General features: G+C 41.1%; 1 protein-coding gene across 2 annotated transcripts in view; it reads left to right on the top strand.

Annotated features, from left to right (window-relative positions):
- Positions 1-1,370: 1,370 nt before the first annotated feature.
- Positions 1,371-23,583, top strand: part of ano8b (anoctamin 8b) — a 33,154-nt gene continuing 10,941 nt past the window's right edge. The window contains exons 1-3 of one of the 2 annotated variants that reach the window (XM_031859466.1): positions 1,371-1,756; positions 19,193-19,303; positions 19,927-20,059. In XM_031859466.1, the coding sequence (XP_031715326.1) occupies positions 1,582-1,756; positions 19,193-19,303; positions 19,927-20,059 (419 nt within the window). In that variant the 5' untranslated portion in view covers positions 1,371-1,581. Of the gene's footprint in view, positions 1,757-6,970; positions 17,192-19,192; positions 19,304-19,926; positions 20,060-23,583 lie in introns of those variants that run through there. The other variant, XM_031859467.1, reaches the window with a different exon arrangement.

Below are 23,583 nucleotides of genomic sequence, written 5' to 3' on the forward strand. Positions count from 1 at the left end.
GTAGCTACAAGGGGGAAGGCTGCCTGCCTGCCGTCTGTACAATGAAACATGGTATCCAGGAGGGCTGGCCAAGGAAGTAGATTGTGTATATGCTGAAGAGACATGGCCTGAGGCACCGTCTTTAATCTTTCACCTGAGAACGCAATAATTTATAGGCTGCTCTGTGTGCACAAAGCGTGACAACTGCCACCTTACAGCTGTTGTGCACCATCAATGGACAAACATCCTTGTCTCTTCTGAACAAAAGGAGAAATTTTCTTAGGAACATATTTCCTCTCCTGACACATGCGGTTTAATAACCCTTCCACTGGTTGTAAAACTGCACATGACCGTTTATGATAGAAACATACTGTATATTTTACCAGTACAGAGGATCCACCAACTGAGTCTGTGCCATCAGTTTGTTTTGGAGGATGTGTTTGGGCGTAGGCTCGCTTTGACATAGGGTGACTATTGTTTGCCCATTATACAACACATGAGGCAAATGTGAGCACACATGACAACACTATTTGCTTTGTAAAGTAAACTTATTGTTTGTTTATGTGAATGGTGTAGAGATTAAATGATGGATTTTACAGCTGCTGATAGAGAGTATCCAGTGGATTAAAGTGAAGAGACATACTTGCCCCAACCTGAGTGTCACTAAAAATTTAATCTATGAAGATATTTTTTGCATTCATGAATAAGTCATAGTCTATCAAATCTTCCAGGACAGGGTATAGTGCATTCTCACAAGACAGCAACCTGCTGGACAGCAGGAACCACCTGCCTGATAGACCTGCTACTGAGAGGATTGTTGTATTGAAATTAAAGGTGGCAGGTACAATTTCTTAAAGAGCATGACAACTCAACAGCATTTTGGATTTCACATAAACGTTGTCAATATAAGCCATGCATTTTGTTTGTCTGGGTTTTGCCTTAACGGACCAAGCAGATTATATTTCTCGCCCCAATTTCAGGCCTATAGCTGCTGGAAGACAGAGGTCACTGTAGGGCAATAACTATACATTTATCCTGGAGAACGGCAAGGCGAGACTGCAAGGTCATGCATGTATGAAAGAAAACATTACCTTATAATAAGTTATGTTCTTAAAATATTTCTGTGGGATTTTAAAGTCTTAACGTGAGCTGTGCATGAAGTGATTTTGTAATAATATCCAGATTGCTTAACCTGACTTTATATTGGAATTTCTCATGACGAAATCTCTTAAAATTTGCCTGCTGAGACAATCTGGGACATTACTCATATAATCATAAAGCTGCTATGGTGAATTGTTGTAAATTGTGTGTGCATGTGTCTGTGTCGCCCAGCCCCCCTCCCCTCCGCCCTCCCTCTCTTTGTCCCTCCTCCATAGTCGTCGGAGGAGAGCTCTCCATCTAGCCGCGCATCCTGCTTCAGAGTACCCCCGCCGCTGCACCGACAACCTTCACTTCACTTTCGCACTCATTTAACCCCTTCACTCGGACACCCGCCGGTCGCTGCGCTACACCCATGCGTTGCCCTCCTCCTGAGATGCGATACTATTGTACAATTTCCCGGAGAATATCTTCATCTTCCGTTGCTCCTCGCTGATAGAGAGCATGCCCGGCACGGGGTCGGCAGCGACAGGCGCTGCAGCCGCGGCGGCCGTCGGTGGTGCGACCGCCGCCGGCGACGGCACCGAGAGCTCCCGACACCGACACCGAGCACAGCAGGGAGAAGCGGAGAGGCCGGAGCCGGGCGCTGCCCCGTCACAAGGCTCCTCTGGTGTGCTGGGTGAGTCGAGTATTGCTTATTTCGCTTTGGACGATGCGGTTTAGGAAAGCGCATAAAGGAAGAGAGGACAGGTGGCCGTGATGGGGAACGAGACGAGTACCGCACCATACACCTCGCGGCACCGTTCTTTTGTCTCCACGAGGGCGTCCCAAAAGTACCACTTTATTAGACTACAGGCCTGTAAATAATGGTTTTGACTTGTATTGCATGTCATGTCTGTATGGAAGTGGCTTTTAAAATTAGCCAATGATATTATATCCTCTCTCCAGGAAAATGGCTACATTTTGTCACATCCTAGTGTCTGGTTTTGACCTTATTCTCGGTTACCTCCTGTCGTGACATGCCTATTCCCACAGTATATCGGTAGCCTAGGCTACTTGTAGTTATTTCTGCTATATATTTTTTTCCCACTGCACCTTTATTGGCTGCTTGCAGGCTACCATTGGCTGCTAGTTGTTTTTATTTATGTGGTGTATGCGTCTTCCGTTTAGTTCTGTATTATGAGATCTGCCAGGTAACCAAATGTTTTTGAACTTCATGATGTCATCCAGTGATTTCTAAACTGTAGCCTGACTAGACGGTCGCTGTCTATTTCCCCGTTATTGCCTCACTGTCAGTTGCCATGCTATTGGATGGGGCAGGTGCATGTTTTGTCATTTGGGGGTTGAGCCATGAAGGCTCTCCCAATGATATTGTCATAACTTGGTGCCGTTGTATGTGTGGTTTATACCCCAGTGTCATTCCTGTATTTTTCTTTAGGGACTTCTAAAATTGTAGTATCATCTACCTTTTAACAGTGTAAGAATAACAAACATGCTTTCTGTGTACTCTCCATGACCCTGATAGTGTGTCAGAATAGAACAAATCATAGTTGTCTAGTTGCGAGAATTGCAAGTGAGGCTATATTTGGAACATAACACAGTATTAGCCGGTGTAGAGAGAGCCTCAGCTGCCGAGCCAGGGTTGTTTCGTGTGTGGGGTGCAGACTACCTCAGCTCCCTGCGTGTACTGCTGCAGAGTGATGCAGTGGAGCAGTGGGCTGTCAGCCGATGAGCGCCCCTTTCCACACTTGGTCAAGGTAACTTGAGCTGCCGACTGGAAGAGCAGCCTGATGCACCCAGCGGTGCCTCCTCGGGTCCCGAATAGGTTTCAGGAGGGTCAGCAAAGTGAAAACGTGTTCAATTTTACAGCTACTTCATCAGCTCGTGGCAATACTGGAGGTAAAGAGGAGGACTGGGAGTCTAAACCTGTAAGGGTAGAGGCAGATAGCAAACATCTACTCTCACGTAAGGTTCCAAACCCTTAATAAATGGGGGTCAGTGGTCTAAAATGTGTAGGGTTTAGTATCAAAACTTGATGCGTTATTGATAGTAACCAAAATGTATCTGTAGCATCAAAACTGTCAAGTACTGAAAGCTGCATCGAATGCTAATCTTGTTTCCTTAATCTTTGATCAGATAGTTTCTGATCCAAAATCAAAAGTTTGCCAATTGTATTTAGACAATGGTCCGCGCGTTATTCATTTAGACATTTGAATACACCTATTCTGTTTAAGGAGGAAAAGGGTTTATAAAAAAGAGACTTATTTAAATGTCTTAAAGTATCAGTAAGATATTGTTTGGGTATCAGTTCCGAAAAGTCAGGGATTGTTTCATTGTAGAATTTCAAATGATAGCTTAGTCAGCCCTACATACATGTTTCTTCTTGGGTTTATTTGACAGCAGTAGGTTTGAGACTGTGTTTTAGCCCACCACTAAAGTTGGGGAATATTATATCCGCAAGAGAGGTAATGAATCCCCCCCTGAAAAATCAAGGCATGGCTGCTTTGTTAAAGTATCCTACAACAGTTGAAAAAACTCTTATTATAGTGGCCACATTATTACAAACAAGACCAATGCACTTTGACTGCAGGGTCGAACAATCTCACGCACAAACAAGGGAATAGTGTACAAGCTTCAGTCACTCATGTGAGAATTTATTATTATGCCTGTAATCATTCAATGAATGAACACTGTCACAAAGATGACAGTAAAGAACGCATTTAGGTTTTCTTAAAAGGGTACTTAACTAGTAAAACTTACTAGTACAAGTAAAAGAACCCCAACCAAAAAGCACAATTTGTATAAAAATGGGTACATAATAAAGAAAACAAAAACAAGTCTTGTAGCCACTATATTTCCTTTTTTTGTGGACAGAATTTGCCTCCCCATGCACCAAGACCACCTGCTTTGTGTTAAATTGCTGTCAAAGCCTGCCTGTTTTTGCTTTTGTTTGGTGAGAATATTATGTCTGACAGTGAATGCATGAACAACAGCCGTAGGGAAAAAGGTCTCAGACAAAATGCATCTCAGACAATAAAAAAAATACTTTACAGTTATGAAAATTATCAAAGGTTGGACTGGAGGGTTTTGCCCTCTTGGAACCTCCTGCCCCCACTTGCCTGTATATTTCCTCACATTGGTCATGAGGCAGAAGGATTGGGTTTTGGGACTTCAGTGGGATTACCGTGATATCACATAACCGCCCTCACACGTGTCAGTGTCAGTCAGCACTCAGCGAGCACAGCTGCAAGTCAGGATGATTTCTCCAGTTGAGATTTTGGTTCCAGCCTGAAAGGATTTTCCTCGCTGGAGGCTTGGATGCTCGATTGTCTCCATGCCTCCACCACATTTTCCTAATCCCCCCCCCTCAGTAGACTGGAATGACTTTGATCCTCTCAGCCATCTTCCTTTGTAACTCCCAACACTCAATAGCCAGCGTTTCAAAGATTAATCAAGCGCCCATCATTAGAAAACGCGACGTAAAAGTCGCACCAATTAGTTTGTGTTCCCTTTGAGGCCAGTGTTGATAAGATTCTGTGTTATGGAAATCAGGTCATGTAATTTGCGGTTGCCAAATCAGCCAGCGCAGTGCTTTAGGATTTAGGACATTTGTTAGGATATAAGGTGAGATTCTCAATATGGAAATATTCAGTGTCTCTGAATATGTTCCCAAAAAAGCTTTGTGATTTGAACTCTCTCTATTGTACTATAAATTACATTTTTACTTGAATTCTGTTTTTAATCAGGTTTAAGTTTTTTGTTGTGGGCTGCTGAAACTTGAGGCTTAATGAGATGGTGTGGAGATGACAACTAAGTAGTTTCTCTCATCAGGACGGTGTCTAAAATACTTCAGTAATTAATGTCATAGCCACATGCATGGACATTCACATTTTTGTCTCATTATTGCAGTCTGCATCATGTTCTAATTGTATATCTAAGCTATGCTACAACTTCTAAACTATATATCCGATAGTGAAGGTCTTTTCTGAGGCAGTCGGGAGATCTGAAGGGCTGAATGTTCGCTTGTTTAACTCCATCCTTGATGCTTGGCACGATTTATTTGCACTTTAAAGTCTGCAAGATGCTTGAGAAGAATGTATTAAGCAGGGATCTGCACTCATGTATAGACCTTTAGCCAGGGCTCTTGCTCTCTCGCTCTCACTGCCTCGTAAGTCGGTGGAATACCTCAGCTTTGCTTCAGACAGATTTAGTCAGGTTCGGTGTCACACAGGTTGCTTGAAATACAGCAGTGTTGGGAGGAAAAAGCGTCGCACTGAACTCCTCGAAAGAAGAGCTGTTTTTCACAGCAGCAGACAGACTGAGCCATCGGTTTTGTGCCCTCCCACAGTTTCATTAGTGATGATTGTAATGCAGTATGATATAATGACAGCAGTGTGTTGTACCTAATGACTCTAAACGTAATGCCTCTATCGCTGCATCTCTTTGCCCGTCTCACTCGTGCTCATTGCATGCTCCACAGAAATATCTTCTCCTCTCCCACGATAGAATAAGTACTGAGCTGCACATTAGCTGCATCAGCGAGAGAGGAAAACCACCTCTATGTGGGGTGACCTTGCTGCTTGCAATGTTGGAGCTTTATTAACCTTACCTTACTCTGGTGAAGCAGCTCTTAATGGGGAAGACATTTTATGATAGAACGAAGCAGACCATCAGGCTAACTATAAAACTAAGTGACTGGCTCCTTACTGTGATAACACTTTATATTTACTATGGGCTTGCCTTAGAAAGATCATTGCAGTGAAGTAGCTGCTGGTCAGATGAAGGTAAACATCTGTGCTTCAGTCATTTTAATAGATGTTAGTTTGTGTGACTAAATAAACTAAATTCGTTTCATGGTCTATTTCAAAGCATAGTGGCTGCTTCTGCTCAAGCAAACTACCCAAACTCATCTTTCTGCAGCAGTGAAAACCCATCACTTCATGTTTCTGTGAGGATTAAGGATGCATCAATCCGATACTGACCTTATTAAGCAGGTCATGAATTGGCCATGATGTGACCGATCCATATCTTCATCAAGTAATTCCGCCATGGTGGGCAGTTGACTCCGTTTTTTGTTGTCACAGGAATCCCTGCCTTCATATTACAAATTAGTTCCCCACTCTGCTGGTACCCTGAGTCGAGGCATCGAAATCGGTATCTGGAGAAAACAATTCGTATTTTTTTTCCAGAAAGGCCGTCTTGAAAAGCCAGTTGGTTGATCTTTTTGTGTCCGTCTGTTTTTTCACTGAGGAGGGTATGTTTGTTGCACAGGGCCATGTGCTTATTGGCCAGTTCTGGAGATGATCAATATGCTTCAGATTTGCCATTATGCGTTTAAAGAGTGTTTCTTGCATCAAATAAATTCTTAAACAAACTGAGAGCAGCACGATCCGTTGATTTCCATCCGTTTAGTGACAGATCAATGTGGCCGCACCATCCGACCAACAGCTCAGTGTGCTTTTTCCTTCTGAATGTTGTTTGCTTGGTTCTCCAAATGTAGAGATGATCCCACACATGTAGCCTACCACCTGCACTATGAGACACCTTCAGGTTACAGTATCCCCCTGTAACTGCTGTGTAGATACCTGTATCCAGAGCCATAGGTATGTTTTAGGAAGTCCCTGTCCCAGAGTTGTGATAAAGACTCAGTCTTGCCAGTGGTGATTCACTTGCCCTAGATTCTCAGGTTTTCAGTGGCTTAATCATATCAGCCATAATGCATCTCTGCCTCTAGCCAACCAACTTCTAAATCCCCATCCATGCTCTCTGAAAATTTACACTTTTTCCATTTATAGCCGTGAAGATTATCAAACTGTAAGCAGAGAGAGAGAGAGAGAGAGAGAGAGAGAGAGAGAGACTGAGAGAGAGAGACTGAGAGAGAGAGACTGAGAGAGAGAGAGAGAGAGAGAGAGAGAGAGAGAGAGAGAGAGAGAGAGAGAGAGAGACACCTTATCGGGGAGTTTAGGCTCCAATCTCTGGGATCAAAGCACAGTCAATAACCAGCCTCCTCCTGAGAGTAACTGATATTGCATTCCTGAAGGGAAAAATAGTGCCTTTGGTCACCCTGTCCTTTATCCTCTCTGACTATACTGACAAGGACTGGATTTGATTATTTATTTATTTTTTTGGTAGTTGCTAAGCAAAGTTATGAGAAATACAATGACCATGGTGAAGAATGCTGATTTTAGCCTCGGTTGTAGTAGTTGCTCCACATTAGCCACTTTGCAGCCTCTAGACAATGCTAAAGGGCCATGAAAGTGTAACATACAACACACGGGGGAGAAAAGCTCTTTCTCCTGCAGTCCATGTTCAGGTCAGAGCCAGTCAATGAGAAGCAAGGGAATCTTTAATCACGCTCAGTCTGTAATGCAGCTCTTCATCATCTCTATCGTTCTTGTTTCTCTCTTAACTCTCTTCTGGGACTTGTTTTATTTACCAGCTATATTTCTACATTGGTTTACCTTTTTTTCCTGTGTGGCTCTGTATGTTTACCTTGTTTAGTAAAGGGTGAGGGGCAGGTAGGGAGCTTGTTCAAGGCATATGAGGAACAGAACCAGTGCTCATCGGCCTCTACCGTTAATCTCCGACTGAAGTGTTCAGAGAGAGTAACTCATGCGCTGCTCTGCAATGGCAGAAACAACACTTTCTGCTCATATATTAGCATAGAGCCCACAGCTGTAGATGACAGATAAGAGCTTAGCAGAGGGTTCTCACCTCAATATTGCCCTTTTTCTGTCCTTCCTTTTAATCAGTTTTCCTTGTTGATGTTGGAAGATATATTTAAGAGAATCATTTCATTTGTATTCTTGCCAGAGGCAACATCTGTCACCAAGGCACTGCATTGAGCCAGGGACCAAGCATCCTATAGTTTGAACAATTACATCAAGTAACAATATCATATAAAGCCCATGTAAAATGTATATCTTCTGTATATCCTTCGGTTTCTTCTCTTTTAGCTCTGTTTTGGTCTCTACCAACTATTCAGATGCTAAATGTTTCAAGAGCAGTTAGAGTACAGTGAGCTTTTAGAGCTTTTTCAGCAGTGACAGTGAACCCAAACAGATTTAGGTGAAAGTTCTCTGTAAGTTCATCATTATGAGCGAACCCTGGCATATTGTCAAGTTGTTTTCACAATGTCATTTGATTGTTATATGAAAATATCTATTGTTGAAAACACACATTTTAAACCTACATTAATAAGTGATGTTGCTAAATGATGAAATGAGTCCGTTAGATTTAGGATTATCCCTAAACTACAGCTTTTACTTGAATAATAATATTACAATAATACATTTTATTTATATAGCGCTTTTCAAAATTCTCAAAGACACTTTACAAACATTAAAATCATCATAAAAAAGCTAAACATTAACTTTCAGGTTGGAAAAGGTATGAAGTTATGAAACAGTATGACATACAGTATATATTCTGTATCAGCTCTTCATTGAAGCCTCTTCATATTTACACTGAATTAAGTATTTAAACACAAGACTCCATGTTTTAATGACGTGGAGAGTGGAAATATAAACTTGTGCATCATTTTATGTTTCCCATTATTCACCCTGACATCTTCGGGAGTTTTGGGGTTGTCACTAGAATTTAATAAATAAAGTTCTGTCGGTTCAATCAAAGCTTTCCTGCTCAGATTGAGTTTGCACACACTGGTCCAATGACGTGTCAGTAGGGTAGAAGAAGTTGGAGTGTGTGATTATTAGTACGGAGGTAGTTTTCACTCTTCTCCTTTTTGTTTAGTATGAATTTGCATTATTTGTTCCTCATCTGAAAAGTCCAGTCAGATTCTAAGAATTTGAATGTGGTAAAAGCCTTTTCACAACCAACATGCTGTTCCTGCTCATATGTTTGCACACTGTCAATGTTGACTGATGACTTCAATAGTAAAGTACAGACTTTCATTTAGCTTCCCTCTGCCTTTACCACTCCTTTCTCCTTATCTTTTTGTTTACTGTTCAGTCCACACCATATAAAGTAAACATGTACTTTATGTGCCGTCTGCAGCAACACGCCTGTTTTGTTGGCTACATACCTCATGTGCTTGCTGCAGCTTTTACTCCTGTCATTTCACTTAGAGAATTGCTATGAGAAGGCTGAGATTGTGCAGTGTTGATGAACAAATTGGTTGTCAAGGAACATCGACAGCATTGCCACATCCTTATTTGCATTTGAGAACGTAATATCTCTAGTTTTTCACTTTTCTCCAGTATTTTTATGGAAGCATACGAGTCAACAGCTCGTTGTTTGTTTGTTGTTTGTATGAAGGTTTCTGAGTATAACTGTCTCCATTCACATAGAGAAGAGTAATTCATTTGCCTCTCTTTAAAGAAAAACTGGTCCGGCTTCGCCTTAAAGATGTAGCGAATTTTAAAAACTGTAAGATTAGTTGAACGTGCTCAATCCCGCACTAGTTTTTGATGAACCAGTTATTGTAGATTTTAATAAAACAACCATGTTACACTTCCTATGCTGCTCCTTCAACAGCACTACTCGTGTTACATTCCTCCAGCGCTAAATAAATTAGAATGAAATGCTGCCTCGATCTTCCTCAAGCTCTTTTTTTGAAAGGCACAAGAAGTCAAAGCATCATTCAAGATATCTTCCTCTGCTTGTCATTGAGAGGGAAAGGAAATGGGAGGAATGGTTTAATGTACAATAATCACTGGTTCCTCTGGGTATTGATTGGACTCGGAGCCTCCCTCCCATCTTTCCTGTCCAGGAATAGAATATCGTACCATCATAAAGATCAGTTAATCCACAGCCATCCGACTGACTGACTCACTCCGACAGTATCTTTTCTCTAAATTCACTCGTTATTATCCTTTCCTCTTCTATTGCCATAGTACCCAGCATCATTTCTGGCATGACTAGAAATAGTTTGCCTGATGCTTGATTGGATCAGTGGCTGATTATCTAACGTTTGTAATTATGAATGACCTCCTGAAAACTAGATCCCCTCAATTTTAAAGAAAGCAATCTAATTTATATATTTATTTCCCATAATTCAATTAACTTTCACAAGATAGACGTACTACAACTTTCCTAGACAACAGGTTGCTAGGTATGAGTCCGCTACAGTTAGTGAGATGCACAGTAACAGGGCTACATCAGACGCTAATGCCCATTGTTAAAGCTCCTTAAAAATGTAAAAACCCCTGTTTCCCATCTTTATCTTAAGCTAAGCCAACCAGCTGATGGCTCCAGCTCTATATTGAACCCACAGATATGAGAGCATTATTGATCTTCACATCTAACTCTCTGCAAGAAAACAACAATTTCTTAAGGACTATAATATCAATTCCATCTTAATTGTATTTTTTTTCCAGGTATTTGGCCATGTTGTTGTGCTGCAGGGATCCTTAACCCGCTCCACACAACACAGAAATGACCACTAGCACATGTTTGCATTGTTGCTGTGTGTGTAATCCTTGTCCCTTCATTCTGTGTGTTAATCAGAAAATCCTTCCTTCACTTTGGCAGTTGTCCACTACTCAACAAGGAGGTCTTTTTGCTCCACAAAGGCTGCTATTCACCCCAACTATATTCATCATCACCACTCGCTTATTCATAATTCGTAATCCCCCCCCTTGACAATGCTCAATTCAGCCAGTTAGATAACCAGCCTGTGGTTGTCTGAGGGAGAAGTCTGCATCAACTGGGCAGTGTTGAATCCCTATTCAACACTGGCTTCTGTTCATGATTGTTAACCGACTGAATAGTAGACTACATCAATTTGCTCATTTAACACTACCTTCACAGCAGATATGACAGCTCGTTCCCTGCTTCTTCACTGAGGTGCTGTAGCTCACCCAAATTAACCAGCTAACCCAGAAAGACCCACCACAGAGAGTAGGAAATGAAGGCAGCAAATTAAGAGAAAGAGAGAAAGAAGATGGGATGGGGGAAAAGTGATACTTCAACTATTCTGCTGTGTGAGCACTGTGGCTCTTTCCTGGTCTTCTCTTGTCCTTCTCTTGGCCTGCAGCCACGGGCGGCTCCAGTATCACATGTAATCATTGTTATTTTGAGGCCAAGGACGAGTCCCTATTATCCTCCATGCGCCTGTTAATGAGGAAACCAGAGTTCTGACATCCACCAGCATTGACATCTTCATCCCATTTGTCACAAAGGTGGAACAGACACCTCCTATCGCCCTCTGAAGAAAGACGGCCCTAATCTCAATTACATCATATACAAGTTATTTTGTCTAAGAGCAGGTTTCTCTGGTGATGGTAGCAGCGTGGTTCTGGGAATGACTGAAATTATCTCATCAATGAATGGATTGCCATTCATGAGGCCTACTGACCTTTTGTCTTTTCATAAACCATAAGATTAACATTTTAGTTTTTTAGTGAAATGTCTCGACAACTATTATTTGGCACAAGACATTTATGTTCTCAGGATTAATTGTAATAATTTGATGATCCCTTTGACTTTTCATCTAATGCCAACATCACTTTTAATTTCTCCAATACTTTGGTCGAGCTCAGCTATAATTTGTGTTTATGCATCTGAGCATCCGAGTGGTAAAAAATCATTACACCATCCTCCGTCTTGTCTTTCTGAGTCGGAGATATAAGGACAGCTATGATATCTCCTACTTGGTGACTATAGAACTACAGAATCATTAATAAACCACTGGCAACATAGCTACAAAGCCCCCATAATCGTTATATCTAATAAGATCATTCAGCTAATAAGAGCTAAAGACCGTTTTGTATTTGGTTTCACTTGTTAACAGAAATTAAGCTTTTGTAAAAAACACTGTTGTGTTGGTGCTTTGCCACTGAGGCATCTGCACTTCGTTAACTCAGGTTTATTTCTATCACCATCAAGCATCGCCCATCTTCTTTCCCTCTGCCCAGTTTGAAGGCATCATCCACAGGAGCTACATGTCCACGATGATGTCAAATACCTCTTGAGACAGCCTGGGTGAGAGGAAAGGCAGGAGAGCTGAGAGAGAGATAAAAAGAAAGCATGGAGAGAAGGAGGGACTGAGAGATTCTGCCCAGTGGGGCTAAGCAAGAGGATTTGGATGAGAGAAAGAGGCAGGGATGATAGCAACAAAAAGATATAGAGAGTAGGGAGAGAGAGTGAGAGGTCCACGGTGTAGAAGAGGGGAGCAGACTTAGGTGAAAGAAAGCAAAAAAAAGCCATGTGGAGTGCTCTGCTGCAAAGGGAAGAGGGGGCTTTCATATATTCTAAAACACATCTGTGTGTGCAGCTGCCAGTGAAAATGAGAGATGCAATGTGGAATTGGAAGTGTTTGTCTATTTGGTGCCAAAATGTATGCAGACTGTGTACCTTGCATTGGGAGGGTGCAGGTGGCCGTTGCGACAAGCTGGAGAGCGATTCAGTGTTTGGAAGTTGGAGAAAGCGGGAGGGAGCGAAAAGTGGGAGAAGGAGACAGGGACAGATAAAGGGAAAGGTGGGTTATGGTTTGCTTTTTTTTCTCTCAAGACATGTCGGCTGCAGTTGCAGAATCCACAGCTTGATTCCCATAATCTTCACAGGTGGAATGGTCTGATTTGATATTTATTTCACACATTTTAGCTGCATGATTTGATGACTCAGTATGCATGTCGTCGTTGAACCTTTATATGTACAGTGATGTGATGTTTTCTGTTTGTTTTTTGTGTGTGTGTGTGTGTTTTACCGTCTGTATTTTCCTCTCTGTGTGCTGTGTGTGTGTTTTGGGAGTTAGGAACCGGTTTAAAAGGGCACTCTCTGTCGTCTGTCGGTGGCTGTATGACTGGGTGTGGACTCTGTACAGGATGGCGATATACAGAGTCAAGGCTGGAAATTATTCTAATTAGGGAAATTGTTGGGTGATTGAACTTGATTAGGCTCTCTGTCCCACTTACTGATGTAATCGTTCTAATAGGGTCATTTGTTGCATTCACACACTCAGTAGTTGTGATAATGGAAATGTTTTCTTGCCGACTTGTTTTTTCCAGCTACATTCCCTCCTTGTCTGCGGAGTTCAGTCAGTATGTCTGGCTTTTATTACATTACATCTGTTTGCGTCTCTCTATCTGCCTCTCTGTTAGACTGGCTCGATAAGAGTCCAAATGACTCGCTGCTGAAAAGATAGAAATCCTGTTCTAGTCTCCAGCCTTCCAGGAAATACACACTGTTGCCAGGCATATTTAGAAGAGGCATTTGTTTCTAGAGGTGCATTTGAAAGTACAAATCCTCAGCATCACGTCAGTGCGGTAAATTTACACTGCAGGCCTCAGAAACTGAGAAAGGGGGAACATTTTGTCTCTTAAATGATTCCAGCTGTTTGTATGCAATAAGGTGCCACTGTTAACAGCTGGCCCATGATAGGCAGCAAAGCGAAAGTATTTTAGTTTATTTTTATATGATGTCAACCCAAATTAAAGTACAAATCTATTCCACACACTGCTTTTGTGTTCTCTTTTTTTGTTTCACGTTAATGCTATGTGTACAATTACTAAGAAAGGCATTTCTCAGGTAAAGTGATCACCTGATTACTCCTGTAATTATACACCATCGGTGGTGACTCAGCAAATATCTTGCATACTTAGTTAAACAAACAAGTGATGCTCAGTCTAAATCCAGACAGTGATAATAGAGTGGCTCTCAAGTATAATATTTCATAAAGAACTAGATGCATAATGATAAATTCCAATATCTTACTGTTATTATCCTATTACTGCTAATACCATGTGTGGTTCCCGGGGGAAAAAATCCTCTAATCTGTTGAAAGTCATGTGTTTTACATCTACAACAGCGTGTTAGGAACAAATGTACAGTGTGAAGAAGCTGCAGTAATATATGAGTGGCCCCTATGCAAAACACTAAAGCAATTACTGCTTATCGCTGAAGTGATTTTCAGAAAAAACAAGAAGCTTGCAGGTCTATATGTCTGCTGCTCCTCCCAGAGCATCGCTGCTTTTTCTATATGAAGTTTTATATAAAATATTTATATGATCATGTTTACAAATAAATGCATCATCTTCTTCGTACCTTTATCAAAAAGTCAAATTTATTTTGATATTCAAGTTATTGCTCAAACACCTGATGCTTTATCTATATCCCCACAGTCAAGGCCACATACAGTTCACCATTTTATTGAAGCTAATACAGTGGGACAAAGCATGTTGACTGAAATTACTTCATAAATAATCTATCTAATAAACTATAACATTCTTTTGACCCGACCCAAAGATTTGTTCCAGCTGCTTAAAGATTGACCCCCTAACTTAACCCCCATTGAGTGAGTAAAATCTTCCATGTTGACCTCGTTGCACAAAACACCTATAATTAAGATTTTCCTTAAAGTCTGAGTTTCCTTGATTTTAAATCGTTGAACAAAACACCCTTAGGTTTTTGCCTTAAGATTCCCTTAAAATGTCTAAGTATTGAAGTAATTAATGTCTTATACGTAAGGAGTGGCTTAAACTTTGTTAAATTGTTGCACAAAAAACCGTAGAAACCAAAATAAGAAATACAAATCTTAAGGTAGGCCTAAATCTGAAAATCTAAACGAAATATGATTCATGGTGATACATGAAAAAAAATGAACGCATCCCAAGAAGAGTGTTTCACGGCCGGTAGAACCCAATAGATACGCTTAACAATGTTGACTTCACACCACAGATTTGATTTACAGTTAATTCAGGGTTTTTTCGGCCGTCTTGGATCACTCAGCTATTCCACAGCTGTGCTCTTCCTGCCCGTTTGCAATTAATGATTGCTCTACTATGTTTCTATGCTAGGGCGTCTTTCCAGTCAGTAGGCTGGCATTTCATGTCAACGGTGTGCCGCGTCATTCAGCTAGTTGCAAACGCCCGTAACCGTCTGCTGAACAACAGTTTCCATCAAAACAAGAGGAGGATGAGATAATGGCCCCACATTCGTTGTTTTCTGTTTATTTGTGGATCAAACTAACTCTTTGATATATGCTTTAATTTATTGTATTCCTCCAGAAGGATCATATTTCCTTAATCTGACCAATTTGGTTTTCTTGTTTTCTTTCCTCATGCCATTTTTTTTTTAAAACTATCTATAGTAAAATGGTATCCATGGAAACTGTTGACTATTATCGCTATAAAATCTCAATGCAGTGAATTCCTTAACTAAGGAAATCTTTTAAGGGGTTCTGTGCAACACCCTTAAGTAAGAAATTAAGCCTTTAGCATCACATTTATGGATAAAACTTAAGGTGTTTTGTGCTACCAGCCGCTGAGAGTTATCAGAAAAGTCACAAAAGTAGCGAGGACAGACTGTGCATCATAAAGTCTTTCCTTTAGTGTCTGTGACCTTCACTTCTTAGTGCTTCACCTGAGTTTCTAATAATCTAGCACTTTATATCTCCGGCTCACACACATGCAAATCGACAAATACCTGTGTGCACACACTAACAGATAAACACCCCACAGAAATGCTTCCGAGAGCAACGCAGACCACAGAAAGACACCCTGCTTGTTATTACTGCCTGGCTGCTGTCTGATAAGTGCCAGCCCCGTAACAGTCGTCGTGCGGTGAAGGCCGTGAGTAATACAAGCTTTATATGTATCACTGCTCGTTCTGGGCCAACGTGCTCAACGGTGCCCTGCCCTGGTTTCTGTTACGGGGCCAAAAGGGGTTTTCAAACTCAGAAATTATTTCATTTTGCGTAACTGCTATATTATATACAGATTCCCCTACTCGGCTGTAATAAAAATATTTAGAAAACTTGGTGCAATTTTTAATGATTTTAAACTTTGTACTCAGCATTAACTCTAACCATTGGAATGCAAATGTTTTTCAGTGTAAAATCTGCACGTGCACATTATCTGTAGCACTCAGTCTATTCCAGAACACTGATGAGGTAAAACTAGGGTAACAGCCATCAATGCTAATTGATTACCTGCGTTAAATCAATCATTGAAGGGGGAGATGGGGATAATGAGAAGCAAATGAGTTGCAAAAAAAACGATTAAGGAGGTACTTTACCCATGAAACATGCGTTTTCACTGGGGTAACGTGTACTTGATGTACTGGAGGTATTTTTACTCATTTTTTCAAAATGAGTAAAATGAGATTTTCAAATCAAGACGGTGAGGATATTTTGTGTATTCAGTGAACTGCATGTAGTTAAATCAATATTTTATTATCGACAATGTATCGCATCACTATATTTATGTGAAAGGGGTCTCTCGCAGTTACTAACTACATATTATCACCTGACTGCAGTTTCCCTCAGCACTACAAAGCTATATAGCTTCTTTCAGCTCATTGTTTTGGTTTCCGGGCCCACAGTTTACATTACTGTTTTGGTTCAGTCCTTCTATTCTCATCAGCATCATTTTCAGCTTCCTGCTCAGAACCAAACTGACAGAAGAAATACATTTCCCTCAGGAGCTGGTGGAGACCAAAACAGAGCTAAAAAGCAGAGTGAATATCTCACTTTTATTAATCAGGTGGCCACAAACACATCATTGATTGCCAAAGTTTTACTTAACAGTGACCCTGAAAACCCTTTCTGATCTTGCTAATAAACAGCCTAATGCTCTGCTCAACTGGCCATCGTTTTATGTGTGACAACAACCTTTTCCATGCCAGCTGAGAGGTGGTTTGGTTGCGTGGTGCAAAAACACACTTTTACACAGGCAGACACGTATCTGTCAGACTGGCCTGGACTGAGCAGTGAAGCCTTGGTGGCTGTGTAAGAATCAATGTCTATCTTCAACCAAATACAAACACACAAATGCATGCAAACCATCTGAACACATGCTCAGTATTGGGGCTTGTAAACTGAAGCATTGTTGAAGTGGTGAAAACCAATCTATTGGCTGTACCAGGAGTGTGTGTGTGTGTGTGTGTGTGTGTGTGTGTCTGCTGTGTGCGTTGCCCTCAGCGATGAATACAGGACTCGATTAGAATTTCTGTCATGTCGCACCACTGCCTGCAGCATTTCATCTAAAGCACAGCGGAGCGGGCAGTCAGATTTCAGTATCTAGGAGTACCACTCGAGATTAAATAGTCAGAAATACCTTGCGCCGTTTCCTTTTCAGACCCGTTGTGATGTTTGAAAATGTTCTTCAGAGGGGAAGAGCGTTGTGGAACCAGATTAAGTTGTCACAACCTCTTTGTAAGTACTGAAGAAGGATCCTTTAAATAGTAATGCTGTCTTTAAGTCTAGGTCTGTTCAAGTATGTAAGACTAACATGTTTTGATTTATCTAGACAGAAAATATCATTTTCTGCCAAATGTGTTTTTCATGGCATCCTCTCTGTATCTCGAATGACCTTAATTTCTTTTTTACTTTCTTTTATGGAAATAAAACATGTTAGCTGACAACCAAGGTGCTTTAAGAGAAGACATGGCGAACAAAAAGAGCATCAAGATGAAGAGATAGGACAGTTAGAACAGTATTATAGCTAAGCCATGATACTGGGCTTATAAATAAAATCTGAGTTAAAGCTACGATAATAGCAAACAGTTGACTATCAGCAGACACAGAGCAACATTTCTCTCCTTTTACTGTAGTTCTGGTTTGGTCTCCACAAACCCCTGAGGGAAATGTATTACTCCTAAGCTGCTAAATCCTTCATTTTATTCACCAGCTAGTTGCTAAATGTGTGTGTCTGTGGTTTGTAATAGACAGGTAGCTTACAGTGGGTTTATTACAGCTTTTTACCTGATAACAGCTGCGTACATTGGCTGGAAATGAGGTGGAGATTACGGGCCAGAAAACTGAATCATTGATCCGAAATGGATTAAAAGCTCTGTTGGAATGAAGGCTACTGCAGAGTTGCGTGATAATTGGTTCTTCGATACTAGTAGTGACCCCTTTCAATTAATTATACTTAGTAAGTTGCAAAAAAAATTGATGGGGACTATGCAAGTAGACCGCGTATTGGTGCAGTGCTTATGTGCATCCAGTACAGCAAGCATGGCAAGAGTATATTCCCTGGATAAAGAAGCAGAGGGACACACTGAGCCGCAGCACAATGATGTTTTTATGTGACAGGTGTTTATGTGTGTGTGATTTACAGCATCATGCTAGCAGCGGTGATATCATGGTTACATATACAGCCTGCCATGACCCCGACCTTTGTGAGGGTGTATGTCTTTGCATTCACTTTTGTAACCATGTAAGCAAAACGTGAAGCAGTTCTAGGATGTACATTGACTTCGTGGTAAAGTAAGACGAGATGTAGATTTTATATTTTGGTCTCTTTTTACTGCTTTCAAATACATAAGAATAAACAAACAGTATATTATTGGATGAATTATGTGATACTTAATATGTTTGTGTGTGATCTCTGGAAAGTGCCCCACTTTCCAGCTCTTCTGCTGCTCCATGCCTCAGTGATCACAGTGCTGTTGTGGGACAGGCATTCTCTCCAGGCTGCTGTCGTTATTATTCAGGACCCGGGAAATGGTTTTCACAAACTGTCTTCTGCCAGCTGAGCAGGGTCTGGTGTTGAACTGGTTACAGAATCACTTGGCGCTATTTTCATTGAGACTGCTGCATTAAGGGGCGACTGTGTCATAATGTGACACTGCTGGGTGGCTACAGTGGAGCAGGTTTTGGTGTACTGTTGACCACAGGAATGGAGACAAGGTAATTCCACACAGGAGGCTGCATATTTATAGTCAAACCTTCTACGTATTGTGTTCTTTTACTATTCAGGGCTTATATCTGGGCGTTCCTGAGACTCACAACATATGACAACACTGAGAATTAGCTTCACTTGCATGTGTTGAGTTGAGTTGAGTGTCTGTGTGTGGATGTGACAATTCAGAGAGTGTGGACAATGTGTGGCCTCTGGTCTTGGCAGGGCAGAATTAGCTCCGTCAGTCTCATGTTGTGAGGCGAAGGGGCGTGACATCTAAATCTGTCCCGTCGAGAGGGACGATTTTGTGTTCGTCTGTGTGTTTCTTTCTGTGTGTGTGTGTGTGTGTGTGTGTCTTTCTGTGTGTGTCGGGGAAGCATGGGTAAGAGTTTTGGAGGAGGGGTTGCAGAAAACGTAAGAAATGTTATTGCTCCTTACACTTTAAAAAGGTGACTCTCTCTCTTTCTCTCCCACTCTGTCTTTCTCTCTGTCTTTCTCTCTGTCTGTCTCTCTGTCTCCCTCTTCCTCAGATAAGTTGTTTGGAAAGCGGCTGCTGCAGGCCGGGAGACACATCATGTCTCATAAGTCTTGGATGAAAACGGTGCCCACGGAGAACTGTGATGTCCTCATGACATTTGCAGGTCAAGCACTTACACACACTCACATGTTTGTATTTCTATGTATACTTGTGAGGACTCTCGTTGACATAATGCAACCCTTACCTAAACCTTAACCACCACAAAAGATGTCTAAGGTCAACCTTTACCCTCACCTAAACCTATGTGCTATTAACGTATATTTTCATTGTTTCCCTGAGCCCAAAGTACTATATTCACAACAGAGTCTTAAACCTAAAAAGGCCCTTTGACAAAGTGAGGACCGGTCTTAATGTCCTAACTTTCCAGTGTCTTCGCTCTTTAGGCTAAATATTTGTCCCCACAAATATAGAAGTAAAGACAAGCAGATACATTTGCATTATGCATACAGTTATATACTGTTGATAATGACATTGATCACTTGACTTCACTAAGCCATAGCCTGAAGGTCAGAGAAGCCATTGTATGACTGGTTTGAATCTCTGAACCAGCTAAGAAAGCAGAGAAGAAGAGTCATTCTCGAGTGTTTGTTAGTACGACTCTTAACCTCCAGCTGCTGCTCAGGAATAAATAGCATAAGACTGTGGGAGTACTCCCGGCAGCTCCCGTGTACAGTAATGCGTGGGTACGGTTGAAAATGTATTTTTGTTTTTCATTTCCTGTCACAGACACTACAGATGACCACACGTTGCTATGGCTACTGAACCACATCCGGCTGGGAATCCCAGAGCTCATCATCCAAATACGACACCACAAGTACACGCGGGTCTACGCGTTCTTCGTCACCGCTACATATGAAAAGTAAGGCCTCGCTCCAAAGGTTGCAAACACATTTTAGCAAGGGTGTATTTAGTCATCCATTTATATATTTGCTTATTATTGAATGTACGGCTTCAACTGAGTCGTAATTTCATTGTTGATGAATCTGTCAAGTATAGTTTTTTTGATTAATCAAGTATTTGTTTTTGTCAATTGAATGTCAGAACTATAGAGAAAGTGTTCATAACAGTGACATCTTTAGATATCTTGTTTTGTCTGATCAACAGTTCAAAACCCAAAGATGTTCAATTAACAATTACATAAAACAGAGAAAAGCAACAAATCCTCACATTGGGAAAGTTAGAACAAGTAAATGTTTGTAATTTGTATTGATTAATGACTCCAAACAATGATTAATAAATCAAAACATGTCTCAGTTAATTTTCTGTCGACTGATTAATCAATAAATGATTTGACTTCTATTTGACAGCCAGGGTAGGTAGACATGTACTTACAGTTATTTATTGTTTTCAAATCAGAATAACTATGTGATATGATACAATAAAGATGTAAGTGTATGAAAAATAGTGCCAATATCTCGAGTTACATATGGTTTTATCATTAGATAGATAAAGTAGATATAGTTGTTCTCAATGATTTAACATCCTTAAAGGAACAGTTTGACATTTTGGAAGTGTGATTAATCTCTTTCTTGCAGAGAGTTAGATAAGAAAGTTGATACCACGCTAATGTTTGTAATCTGAAGATACAGTTCGTGTAGCTTAGCTTAGCATAAAGGCTGGAAACAGAGGGATGCAGCTAGCCTGACTCTGTCTGCAGGTAACATACTCAGCCTACCAGAAGCTTCAAAGTTAAGTCGCTTTTTGTATTCTGCACAAAAACTTCTAGTTTAGCTTCCAGTTTATGCTTTATGCCAAACTATCTGTCTACCGGCTCTACCTTCATATCTAGCTTACAGATTTAAAGTGGTACGTTAGTCCTCTCATCTAACTCTTGGCAAGAAAGTCAATAAATGTAAAAGTATTCCTTCAAACTGATTAAAATATTTCCAGATTTGTAAACACTTTCTTTTGATAGCCCAACACTGTTAGCATTAGCTGAAAAATATTTCATCCTTGCTTACACAACCTGCTACATGTGCACACAGTAGTGTTACTACTGTTTGAACTGTAGCTATGCCAATTAATCACCTTGTCACCCCAGAGACAATACAGGGAAAAAAAGCTAAAGCAGCAACTTTGATGAACAGAGACAGAAATGGCAAATGAATAATATGGTATACATCACTGCTTCCTGTAGTAGTTTGAGGTTTAGTTATTTTTAAATGTTCTGTCTGTTCTTTGCTGGTGTAAAATTGTACCTTTGTTTATTGTGGTATTATATTTAGCTGCAGTTATAGGAGGCGCAGTAACTCGTACACAGTGAATCGTTAGTGAGGCTGCCGTGATGCCTGGTTTACTCCATCAGCACCGCTGCTCTGGCTCTGGCTGCAGGTTATTTAAAGTTTTGCAAAAGGTTAGAGTCAGGCCAAACAGTATGGATTGCGTTTGCTCTGATTACACTGCCCAAACACGACACAGTCTCTTGTTTTGAAAACATCTCCAGGGAAATCGGAGATGAGCCCAGGGTCATTTTAATCTAAGCATTGACTTTGATGTATAAATACTGAGATATACAATCCAGGGGATCAGGGTGGCACTTGCTGTTCCATATTGCATTTCACCTCTTGTCAAATGTAGAGTCAATCTGTTGACTGTGCATGTAATAACGGGCCTCTTGAAAAACCCGGAGCTTCTCAACCAAACCTTTTACCAATGAATGGAATAGAAATAGACAGATGGCTCGAAGGAACGAGGAAAGAGAGCCAGATAGAAACAGATGCAAAGAGAGAATAAGAGAGAAAGAGAAGGAGGGAAGCAGAAAGACAAAGAGAAGACAACAGGGAGGGTAACGTGGTAGGAGGATGGAGAGAGTGCTTTCTGAAAGTGTGCCAGTGGGTTTTAGATGAAATGCTCAAGTAAAATGATTGCTGTGTGACTAGAAGACCCCTCTCCTCTCTCTCTCTCTCTACGCACACAAACCTGCTGTCAGATAGGTTGACCTACATTTCATGTGATCGAAGAGATAACCCAGAAAGTATTTCATCCTCCCAAACTCACCTTGAATAGTCTTTTTTTTTGCATACTGAAGCGGTGAGAATTCTCTATTCAAGCCTTCCTGTGTGAGGATACCAGCGGAGGACTCTAGGCTTGTTTTTAATATTATCCTATCAACTGACATGACATTGTTTTTTCTCCCAGTGTTTATTTTGAAAGAGAGATCAGTGTAGATGATCTTGGTATGAGATCAAAACAGCTGGGGTCACAGATTCAGTGCTGTTATGTGTGTTAGTCTCCAGTTATTGCCTTGAAAACAACTATTAGCAGACAGTACAATTGTAGCAATTAACATACTTAAGTGTGTTATACAGTTAATGTCCTCCTCCTTCTCTTTTCATAGCTCACATACCATCCACTACTCATTTCTCAGCTCTGACTAGGCAATTTACAGCATGCCGTCCTGTTCTGCTGAGTTTCCATATTACGTCTGTTGCTAAATTAGCATAAACCTTACGTGCAGTGCTTTCCCTCGGCAGTATTCTGCTCTTTTACAAGGTTAGGTCTTTGTCCACACATTCCCTTTGACTGTGTCTCTAAAATAAGACTCCTTTTATTTGGGGAGTGAAAGTGTAAAAGGCGACAAAGTTTTAGATTAAATAAGAAAGGGGAAATCTTATCCAAATTCATGGCAGCAGCAGAAGCTGCGCACCTCTCAAAGCCCTCGCAGTTTTGGCTTAGACTACTAAGCAGTTGGGTTAAATAGATACAGACAGTTTTTTTTTCTCAGACAAGGACCTTTGTTGTGATGGTTCTGCACACTAAGCAGTATTCAGAAGCTTACAACTCACATTTCTGTTGTAATCCATCATGGTGTTGATCGTACTTCACTGTGCTGCTCCTCCAAGTGCCCGGAGCTGCATGATGGATGGATGTTAATGTGACTACAATCCTGCATGTGTGTGCATAAACTTTATATAGATTATGTATATGTACATGTGACAGAGAGAGGTGAGCTGACCGCCTGGAGGGTACAGAGGGTGTGGTGTTGCATTATTACTGCGATTTCAGCACAAAGCCGCTGGGAAGGACAGAAGGGGAGGAGGGGACGATGGGATGAAGGAGGAGGAGGAGGGGGAGAAGGAGACAAAGGAGACAAAGGAGAGGACCGTGCATGGGAGATAGAAAAGGATGAAGAGAGGAAGGTGGATTGAGAGAGGTGGGGAGAGTAGACAGGGTTGCTGTAGAAAGGAGGAGGGAGGATGAGAGGAGACATGGAGGAGGGGTTGATGGGAAATGAGATGATGAGAGAGACTGATGAGGTTAAAGCATTAGAGGAGAGATCAGGTGACTTTAACACTGTGACAATCCTTCTCTGCTAATGTCATTGTTTGCTGCATTGATTTTCATAGACATTTGTCCAGCTATCCACTGGATTGCAACTGTTCT

This window comes from Anarrhichthys ocellatus, unplaced genomic scaffold, assembly GCF_004355925.1.
Source record: "Anarrhichthys ocellatus isolate YVR2014 unplaced genomic scaffold, GSC_Weel_1.0 scaffold22, whole genome shotgun sequence".
In the NCBI taxonomy this organism is placed as follows: Eukaryota; Metazoa; Chordata; class Actinopteri; order Perciformes; family Anarhichadidae; genus Anarrhichthys; species Anarrhichthys ocellatus.